The 10,771-nt window shown below is 41.7% G+C and overlaps 1 protein-coding gene across 1 annotated transcript; it reads right to left on the reverse strand.

The window, feature by feature from the left end:
- Window positions 1-5,632: 5,632 nt before the first annotated feature.
- FAM216B (family with sequence similarity 216 member B) lies at window positions 5,633-10,204 on the reverse strand. The gene is made up of 3 exons (XM_065896302.1): window positions 10,100-10,204; window positions 7,554-7,674; window positions 5,633-5,850 (listed from the first exon to the last, which is right to left on the reverse strand). The coding sequence occupies exons 1-3, from the start codon at window positions 10,202-10,204 to the stop codon at window positions 5,633-5,635; spliced, it is 444 nt and encodes a 147-aa protein (XP_065752374.1).
- Between the last annotated feature and the right edge of the window lie 567 nt (window positions 10,205-10,771).

Here is a 10,771-nt window from a genome sequence, read left to right on the forward strand (position 1 = left end):
GCCCCTAAATTTTTGCTGAATTTGCCAAACAAAAATTCAGTTTATTAAGGTTAAAGCATTATGTCTACTGAGGTCACTCCATAAGTGCAAAGGGTTGTTACACTTTAGTAATCATAAGTATCACCTGGGATGCTATCGTTCAGATTCTGATTCACTGGGTCTAGGATGGGACCCAAGAATTTGCATTTTCCTTAAGCACCCCCAGTGAGTCTGGTATATGGATTATATTTTGATTAATACTGCTCCAAATATATAGATTATATATGAATTACATATTAATTATTAAATCTCTTAGGCTTATCTGAAATTACTTTTTCCTCAACAGCATGTTGGAGGATTTGGACAAAAAATAGCCAAGTTTTGTCACCAAACCAAACTTGGGTCCGCTCACCCATGTGCACTAAATTCCATCTACTGCCACCGGGTTGTGGTGAAGGAAAGTGCAGCATTTATTGCAGGGTGCCAAGCAAGGAGTGCTCAAAAGACCTGAACTCCCTGATGGCTTTCAGGGAAAGGTTTTTAAAGACAGGGTGAGGGAAGGGGGTTGTGGAGTAGACATTCTTCTGATTGGTTGGTGACACAGTAACTGGGAGTCAGCATCATCAATCTTCTGGTTCCAACTGGTCTGGAGTCTACATGCTTGTGGGCAGCATACAGGAGGCTAGAGATTTTCTACAGCATGGGACAGTTGTCTGAGAAGACAGGCTCAGACCAGATGTCTAGGCAAGGAGCCCTGACTGGGTGTTCAGAAGTCAACATAAAGGTATTGGGTGCGTGTGGCAGACAGCAGAGCCAAGACTAAAGTACAGCAATGAGGTGTCTAGGTAGGGACTACATGGGATTCACACGCAGGATCATGCAAGAACAAGTGTTTCTTTCAGTTTTGCACCCCAGGCACCTCACTCAACTTACCCTAGTCTTGGCTTCGGTAGATAGCTTCTTAAATGGTTCCCAGTGATTTCCCCCCGCCACAACCTGCCATTGTGTAATCGCCTACCCTTGTGTGTGGGCTGGACCTAGTGACTTGTTTCTAAGTAGTAGAACATAGCAAAGGTGTTGGCATGACACTTCCAAGATCAGTTATAGATGACTGTGACTTCCACCTTACACACCACTCACTCTTGCTCTCTTTTGTTTTTTAACTCAGATGAAACAAGTTGCTGTTTGTGACTTATTGAGATGTATTGATATTTCTACCCTATTGAGGGACCTTTATGGCAGGAAACTGAGGGTGGCCTCCAGACAACCCCCAGTAAGTAATTGAATCACTGAGTCCAACAGCACCCAAAAAACTAAGTTCTGCCAACACCCACAGGCGTGAGCTTGGAAGTAGATCCTTCCCTGGTTGAACCTTCATATGAGACCAGAGCCTCAACTGACACCTTGATTGCAATCTATTAGAGACCCTGAGTCAGAAGCCCCAGCTAAGCCATTCCCAGATTCCTGACTACAGAAACTGTGAGATAGTAAATATTATCGTTTTAATTAACTCACTAAGTTTTGGAGTAATGTTTTCTGCAGGAATAGGTAACTAATACAGTGCTTAAAGATTTTGGTGGTGTTGGTGGGGTGCTGGTTGCTGAACCTGAAGAAAAATGTAAACAAGGAAAATGAAAAGGTACTAAGGACACACTGAACCACATCATGGCTTTGACCAGGGGTGGTCCTTTCTGCAGGGGTTGCTTCTTTTTCTTCTTCCTCATCTCCTCCAAACCCTTCCTCCTTTAAAATAAGCTGGAAAGATTGGTTCTTAAACTTAGAAATTTCTGCTATTAAATCTTCATGATTATTGCCATCACCACCCTCATGTCTATCATGACTTCTTTCCCTGAAGTTTGCCATGATTCCCAGTAAGATTGTGACCATAACTGATAGTGACGGTATGTCCCACTTATCCAAGTTCTCTTCTGCCCAGCAGCTACAGTCACTAAAATACAAAAATTAAAATGTCTGACATTGCAAGGGTATAGAGCAATTAGAACTCATACGTTGCTAGTGGGAATGCAAAATGGGGCCACCACTTTGGAAAACACTATGGCACCATCTTATAAAGTGAAACCTAAATCTACCATAAGACCCAGTAATCATATTTTTAAGTATCTACTCAAGAGAAATAAAAACTTATGTTCACATAAAAGCTTACATTAAACTGTTTATAGCAGCTTTATTTGTAATAGTCCAAAGCTAGGAACAATCCAAATGTTCATAAACTAGTGAATGGATAAGCAAAGTGTGATGTGTCTATACAACGGAATGCTACATATGCGACACAGTGAACCTCAAGAGCATCGTGCTAAGTGAGAGAAGTTGTCTACTCTGATTCCAATTATGGAAGTTCTAGAAAAGGCAACTACAGTTATAGAAAGCAGATCAGTGATTATCATGGGCCAGAGTTTGAGGGAGGAGATTGTCTACAAAAGGACACAAGGAAACTTTTAGGGTAATGGAAATGTACTATATCATGATTGTGGTGGTGGTTTCATGACTGTATGCATTTGTCAAGACTCACTGAACTTTAATTGACTGCATTTACTGCATCTAATTTGTACCTCAATAAAATTGTTTAAAAGAAGAAAAATGCTAAGTGGCCACATAGAGTAAAGAATGAAGTAATTCAAGTTCTTTTTCTTGTCTTTACGGTGATGGTGTAACCATTGTTCACTCAAGAATACGTAGTACCACAGTGGTTGGAGATATGTGAGCTGATATGGTTTTGAAGTTCTCTGAATTACTTTCCATGCGGAATAAAATGATTATTAAAGGAAAAGCAGTAAGAATGTGTTACTTTGAAGCTTACATATATATTATTAAAACTCAATGGTAACTTCAGCAATTATTTAGACCCTAGGCCAACAAAAGATTTTTGGTAGAGGAATATTTCGTCACTCATATTGTTTAGAATTGCTGGCTTATGGTGATAATAGAAAGCAGACCAATTTTTTTTTTTTTTGCGGTACGCGGGCCTCTCACTGTTGTGGCCTCTCCCGTTGCAGAGCACAGGCTCCGGACGCGCAGGCTCAGCGGCCACGGCTCACGGGCCCAGCCGCTCCGTGGCATGTGGGATCTTCTCGGACCAGGGCACGAACCTGTATCCCCTGCATCGGCAGGCAGACTCTCAACCACTGCGCCACCAGGGAAGCCCAAAAGCAGACCAATTTTTAATGAGCTTTATTATTGTTTTAAAATCCTTTCCAGACAATTCACCCCTACTGCTGGCACCTGGATGAGCTGCTTCTGTGCACTTAATAAACTGCTTGTACTCCTCACTAGTAGTTGCAGCATCCTGGGACCCTAGAATAATAGCACAAATTCACAGGCAGTCTGATTTGCAAAATCTTTCAACATTTTATCATTATTCAACAAGTATTATTGATTACCTACCACAGACCAGGTGCTGTTCTAGGTACTAGTAATTACACTGAAAATAGTCAGTGATATCAAGGACTTTAAATACTGATGGTGTCCACTGACATTGTGAAGGCAAGCAATAGAGTCCCCAACAGGTCAAAGTAGTAGAGTTTCCTAAGAGTCACAGTTTGTCCTTTGTTTCCCTTCGATCATCTTTCTTAGCATCCTCCCAGGTGAGCACCTTTCTTCCAGCACCACAACCAATCATATTCCTCATAAGCTTTGGGTGTGGGGCTCAAGAGGTAGGCCATTATCTTCTCAGAAGGGAGATCCAACAAGTGGGACCTTCTGCACCAACTTAGATTTATTTGTTCTTTTGTGCCTTGTAATATTCACCTGACAATTAGCTTTCAAAATCCTCTATCGGAAACAAGGTACTTCTGAAATTTTTGTTGTAGGGATGCAGCTCAGAATTATAAGTGGCCTCCTTGATATTCTGCATCAGTAGCTAAGGTTTACACAGCAAATATCTGTGCCCATCAAGAAAAACGTCTAAGATAAAAGTGATGCAAGAAGTTCAAAAGGATAAAAGCTCCATTGTGAGAACAATGGGAAGGTTAATACAGGCCAAGTTAGGTCGACCACAAACCTCTATTCCTTAAGAGGGCTATGCTATCGCCCACCCCAGTTTCATTTGATTTTTTTCTTCTTTTTTTTTTTTTTTGTGGTACGCGGGCCTCTCACTGTTGCGGCCTCTCCCGTTGCGGAGCACAGGCTCCGGACGCGCAGGCCCAGCGGCCATGGGTCACGGGCCCAGCCGCTCCGCGGCATGTGGGATCCTCCCGGACCGGGGCACGAACCCGCGTCCCCTGCATCGGCAGGCGGACTCTCAACCACTGCGCCACCAGGGAAGCCCTGATTTTTTTCTTCTTTTAAGCCTACCTAACAATTCTTAACTTAGAACTATAGGGCTACTTAGAGTACATGAATTGGGGCCTGGATTTACAGAGGTCAAGAAGCTTCTTTATGATTAAGTGAATGAGCCCAGCAACATCAGCATTGGCTTACCCAGGTCTTCCTGCCAACCATGCACCCTTGTCCCTCCCAAAGAAAAGCAGATCAGATATCACAGCCAGTACTGGGAGTTTTCAGAATCTCATAAGAACTTTTACATCTTCTATGTTAATCGTTGCAGAGAGAAGATGATAATAATCATCAATGAGGTTTTTTTTCTTCTCGTAATATCGCAGCATCTTCCTTTCAGATCAGTGTTAGCATATTCCTTGTCAAGCAAGTTAATATTCCATCTCAACCAACTCCTTTTTAAAGTCTCGACAAAGTCATTGTATGATTTGAATGCGAGAAGAGGTTGAACATTTAGAAATTAGATGAAGAAAGACATTTTTAAATTTTGACTTTCTGTGAGCTCTGGTTACTTATTTTTAACACAAAAAAATCACTAGTGATGTAACTAACATAATTTGTATGATGATCTGACTCACTGTTAATTTTGGTTTTTGCATATTTGTGTAGTCTTAAAACCATTAGGGCCATAGAAAGGTTGGACTTGAGATCCGTTCTTTGGGGCTATTTCTTCTTCTGCTGAGAATGTATCTTCAGCTGCCAGGGGGAAGATGTGTGCATGAATCCTCTTACCTGTGTCAAGGTCAATTACAGCTGTGTAGAATGAACCGAGCTGTAGCAGGTTGATAAGTCCAAGTTTCAAGAGGACACAAAGTGACTGAGTTAGGCAAGAACCAGAAGATTTGGGGCCAAGTTTAATGCTGTTGTTTGATGGGGAAGTTGAGAGCAAGGAGGCCATGGGAAGGTACAGTCCAGTAGCTGCTGAGATGTTATGGTCCAGAAGCCCTGTGTGCCCAGTGTCCCGTCTGTGTTGGTTTGTGTATTTTCAATATGCACAGTAGGGGGCTTGCAAAATATGTTCACCCAGTGACAGAGGACCTGAATCCTCTGGTCACTTGTCCCCTTCCACTGTTCTTGGGATTTCTCTGGGATGTTCTAATTCAAAGGAAGCTTTTACTTTGAAAGCTTCAAAAGTCATTTTACTCTACAGATTCTATATAGAATGAGAGGCTTGCTGACTCTTAGCTCCCATTGCTCTTAAGCCACTCAACTTGTTCTTGCTAGTAAAATGTATGTGAATTGGAGAGATTATTTCTAGGTATGGTGTTTGTATTAGATGTTATTCTTTTATTCATTCCTATTCAACAAATATGCACTAAATACTCACTAGATGCCAGGGGTATATGGGTGAACCACCTGTTCAGAGCTTGTGCAAAGCCTTGGTCCTGAGGGATCGGAGCCCTGTGCTTTGGGCCCTGAGTGGAACCACAAACACAGGTAGTGCTGAGGGCTGTGTTCTTGTCCTGCCTGAGGCTCTCTGGGAGATGGTTCTATGACAGCCTGCCTTGGCTGAGGCTCTTTTGGTTGAATCTCTAAGTAAGGCACCACAAGCCAAGGCCTCCTGTTGAGTAATATAGCCTGGAGGGAAGAAATGAGATAAACCTCAAAGTCAACAGTTCTACAAAACAAACAATTCTGCAAATATCCACATCTGCACAAAATTCCTTCTACTTTGTAGGGTAGAAACAATTCTGTTTAGCACACTCAGATTGTATACTTTTTCAGGATATGAAGTATATTTTTCTTCTATTGCATTTCTCATTTAATAAGTTAATAAATAGTCATTGATTAACACAACAAATTATTTGGAGAGGGACTTGAGCCATGTGGAATCTTCACATGAATTGCTTATCTTCAATATCAAAACTTTCTTCAAATAGAAACAGATATATTCAATCTGTCTCTGTTTTTAAAGTGTAGTCTGCAGACCACGCACTACAGAATCATTTGGCTGAGGCCACATTAATAATGCTTTTTAAGAATGCAGATTTCTGACTCTATTCCAAAGAACTTCTGAGTCAGAAACAGAGAGTTAGGCCTGGAAGTCTGTATTTTAATAACATAGACAGGTGGGTTTTACGTGCTCTAAATGTTGCATATCTCTGTTTACGGTTTCATTGGCCTCTATGCAATTTTACTCTAAAACAAAGCTACCAGATGATGCCTGTGTAACCCTTCAGTTCAAGCATGGGGACCAGGCTAAACCCTGGCTCTGCCACTTACTAGTTGCACGACCCTGGTCAAGTTATTTAACTTACTCATGTCTCAATTTCCATTTCTGTAAAATGTGAGTTATAAAGGCACCATGTAGAGGTGTTTGAGTTTTAAATAAGACAATACATGTAGAGCACTTTGAACTATGCCTGGCACGTAGGAAGCCCTAATAAAAGGTAGCTATTGTTGTTATTGTTCTTGATATTAAATCATTTGCAAAAACCATGTTTTCCTTTTGTGCAAATACAGGAACAATACTAATAAGGTTGATGTGCTAATGCCAAGTGAGTGTTTACAGAAGAAAGGACCTGTTGGAGTTAGAAGAGTGTAATAAGGGGGAACCGGAGACTGAAAACATCTCCTGGAAGAAAAGAGATTGAATAATAACTACACCTTTCTGTAGGTTGTTGCTTATGGTCTGTGAAAGTTTTTCACAACCATTCTTTCATTTGTGGTTCATAAAATCCCATGAGGTTGGTGGAAGAAGAGAGATGGTAGAGTATGGGGTGAAGGTGCATGGTCTTTGGGGGTGATGGTCCTAACTGACATTTACTATCTGTATGATCTTCTTCAAGTCACATAACCTGTCTGAGCTGCAGTTTCCCACAACAGTAAAGTGGGGGAGAAAATGAAATATTCTATGTAGGGTTCGTAGCATAATGTTGGAAACATGGTAAATAATAAATATAAATATTATTGCTGTGAGTCAAACAAGCCTTTGAATCTGCATAACCAGCAATGGGCTGAGCTGTGGTTTGAGCCCGGGCCATCTGCCTAAGCCCATTGCCAGTTCTACTAGATCAAGTTCTTGCAAATCTCAGAGAGTTGTTGACATTTTATAACAAACCATACTCCAGTTTCTTTAAGTCCTCTTAATTTCCCCATAAAACCTTGCTTTTTATTGTCAGAGATAATCATTTTTAAATTGACCTGCCAACCATGCTGATGAAATATCAGGCTGACAGAGGTCATTCTACTTGAACTATTTACCTGGAAACTTGACTGCCAGCTGCAACATACGAGTCCCTTCCTGAGATGCCTGGTTCAAGTCAGGTAGTTAAACTCACCAAGCAGCTGCTGTTGCTGAAGGCCGTGAACATAGCAGGTCTGCAGGGCCACCCACTGGGCCCTGGGATTGTAAATCCTCATGCTGCTGTAAAAGTAGCGCTGCTGCCCTTGGGTTAGGTCCTGTCAGAGGAGAGCAGTTGATTTTGATGAGTCGGTGGAATTTGATAGGATTAGAGTGGGATGTATTCAAAGCTGACTTCCACAGAAATAAGATGCTTCTCTCTCTCTGTCTCTCTCACCTCCCTTAGTTTACTTAAACAGTCTTCCACTGACATGTGTAGTGGTGAAAATGAATTAAAAAAAGATTCTAGGTAAGTAGGTCAAAGTATTGGGCTGAGGGAGATCCAAGGATTTTCAATATCTGATAACTGTACTGATCTATTATAATCCTTGTTGAGGAAGGTAGGCTATGAGAATCTACACAGGGCCTGAAGTGTGCCAGGCTCTGGAGGGTAAAAGAGAACTTTCCACTGAGAGTTCTCAGTGAGTGGGGGAGAGAGCTAGGTAGATAAGTAGATGGGTAATGTGATAAGGGTGCAAGGTCATTAGTGAAAAGGTGCTATGAAAACAGAGAAGGAAAACAAGCTCTGTGTTAGCAGTCAAGGAAGCTTCCTGAAAGAGATGACCAACACATCTGAGTCTTCCAGGTAAGGAGGGATTCCCTAAAGGGACTAGAATACTGGTTCTCAAAGGGCATCAGCATCACCTAGAAATCTTTTAGAAATGCAGATTCTCAGGTTTCACCCCAGACCTACAGAATCAGAAATTCTTGGGGGTGGGGCCCAGCCCTCTGGTGCCCTCCAGGTGCTTTTGATACACGCACAGTAAAATTTGGGGACCACTGGACCAGAAGGAAAAGAAAGGCTGATTAGAGGGAGAAAGTGGTACAGATTTTCTTATGGGACACAAAATATCTGAATATATTGGGAACTAGACTTTTGGCATTTTTTAAACTTTAATCAGCATATAGATTCTGAGCTGGAAAAGCCCCTAGAGTAAGTAAGGCAGGGGAAGATCATGGAAGCCTTTTCTGCTATACTAAGGGTTTAAAGATTTCCTTTTATATGAGGAACATTGGTCTTTATTTAAAGCAGTGGTTATCAACACGAGTGATTTTGACCCTGAAGGGACGTTTGGCAATGTCTGGAGAAATTTTTGGTTGTCACAAATGGTGGGAGGGAGGATGGATGCCACTGGCATTCAGTTGGGGAGAGGCCAGGGAGGCTGCTGAATAGACTACGGAGCATGGGACAGCCTCCCAGTGTCCTGAAACCAAGAATTACTCAGCCCCAAGTGCCATTCTTTAAGCTGACCAGATCTGCATTTTACAAAGATCGCTCTGACCCTGCTGTGGGCAATGGCCTCAAGGGAAGACAAACCACTGGTAGGGAGACGATTTGGGAAGCTACCATGTAGTGCTAGGGAGGAACAAGAAGGGCTGGACTACAATTACTTTTATATACCTGATATACCATAAGTGCTCACTGTATTGAGATGGGGAAACAGAGGTAGTGGCATCAACATTTTAGAAAAATCAAGATAAAATAAGTTCCCCTTAGGCTAAAAGATTCAAAACAATGACAGAATTTCAAAACTAGTTGATAACCATGTAATACAAACTAAACTTAAGGTAAATATATATAAGCTAAGTGAATTTTACCTGCTAGAAATTTTGTGTGAAGTTGACATCTGTGAGTCAGATTTTTTTGGTGTCTAGAGACCTTAAACTTGATATTAAAAATATGTTCAGAGGGAAAGTAGCTGAGCCAAGTACTTCACACTTTGAGACATCATTTCAGCTTTACAGTTTCTGAATTAGATGTTTTAAAAGATAATATATTTGGGCTTCCCTGGTGGCGCAGTGGTTGAGAGTCCACCTGCCAATGCAGGGGACACAGGTTCGTGCCCCGGTCTGGGAAGATCCCACATGCCGCGGAGTGGCTGGGCCCGTAAGCCATGGCCACTGAGCCTGTGTGTCCGGAGCCTATGCTCCGCAACGGGAGAGGCCACAGCAGTGAAAGGCCCGTGTACCGCAAAAAAAAAAAAAAAAAAAAAAAAAGATAATATATTTGAAGAAGAGAATAGATCCCTAAGTAAGACTTTTCAAATGATTGAGAACAATATAACAGGAAAATTGCAAGCCATTTCAAGAGCAAAGCTCCAAAGTGCAATGGGAGTTTCCATTATGTAAGATAAAGCTTTAAAATTTATGGTTTTATTTTACAAGGGAAAAGAAATGCCTAGTTCTCTTCCTTAGTAGAACTCTCAACTTCCTAAATGAGTAGTAACAGATAACATTTTTAATATTCTTACGCTGTTGCTTAGCCTTCCTTGAAGAGAAGGAAGAGCTCCTGACGTGGGATGGGTGTAGAATTAGATCATCCAAGTGCTCATTCATTCTCTCACACACCTGGTCGACATGCACCGAGGGCCTCTGTTGGGCCCAGTGTTTTCCCTAATGCGGGTAAACAAAGAGCCAAGAAGTCCTCAACCCTTGAAGAAGAGACAGAAAAGGTCCCTCCATCTGTGAATAATATGCTTGTACCTTCAGCAGTGAAGTATCAGAGACAGAGTGAGGGACTCGAATGCAAGGAATCTGTGGAACATTCCATAGCTTTTGTTGTCTTTTCTGTTTTCCTCCCATCTTCATCCTGTACCTCCAAGGAACAACAAAGCATAACATAAAATTTCATTTTGTTCAACCAATTTTGGGGATGTACCTAAGTAAGCAGGCAAATAAGTAAATAAATAAACAAATAGATAAATATTATTTATTTCAAGGGATAAGACATTTTCTCAAATGTTTCCATGGAATTAGACCTCACCAGACTTCTTAGTTCTCCACTTTTCCCAATTCTCACCCTTTACTTATCAAAGGAATAATTCAGAGCCCTTTGTCTTTCTGCTTCACTCTGCCTTTGAAACAGGTGGGTTGTAGAACCACACCAGGTCATAACAGTTATTTCTTGATAATTTTAAAGAATAATTATTGCTTCATCTGATTCTAAAAGTAATATATGTCATTTTTGAAAATTTGGAAAAATTTAAAAATTGAAGAGGAAATAAGATCTTCCAGGGCTTCCCTGGTGGCGCAGTGGTTGAGAGTCCGCCTGCCGATGCAGGGGACACGGGTTCGTGCCCCGGTCCGGGAAGACCCGGTCCGGGAAGATCCCACATGCCGCGGAGCGGCTGGGCCCGTGAGCCATGGCCGCTGAGC

The sequence above is a fragment of the Phocoena phocoena genome, chromosome 18 (assembly GCF_963924675.1).
Source record: "Phocoena phocoena chromosome 18, mPhoPho1.1, whole genome shotgun sequence".
NCBI lineage: Eukaryota > Metazoa > Chordata > Mammalia > Artiodactyla > Phocoenidae > Phocoena > Phocoena phocoena.

Coding starts and splice junctions, on each gene's coding strand:
- FAM216B (XM_065896302.1), bottom strand. CDS start 10,204: ATGAAGATGGGAGGAAAACAGAAAAGACAACAAAAGCTATGGAATGTT. Junction 7,675..10,099: donor CTGATACTTCACTGCTGAAG/GTACAAGCATAT, acceptor CTCCTCTGACAG/GACCTAACCCAAGGGCAGCA. Junction 5,851..7,553: donor TCAGCAACAGCAGCTGCTTG/GTGAGTTTAACT, acceptor TCTTCCCTCCAG/GCTATATTACTCAACAGGAG.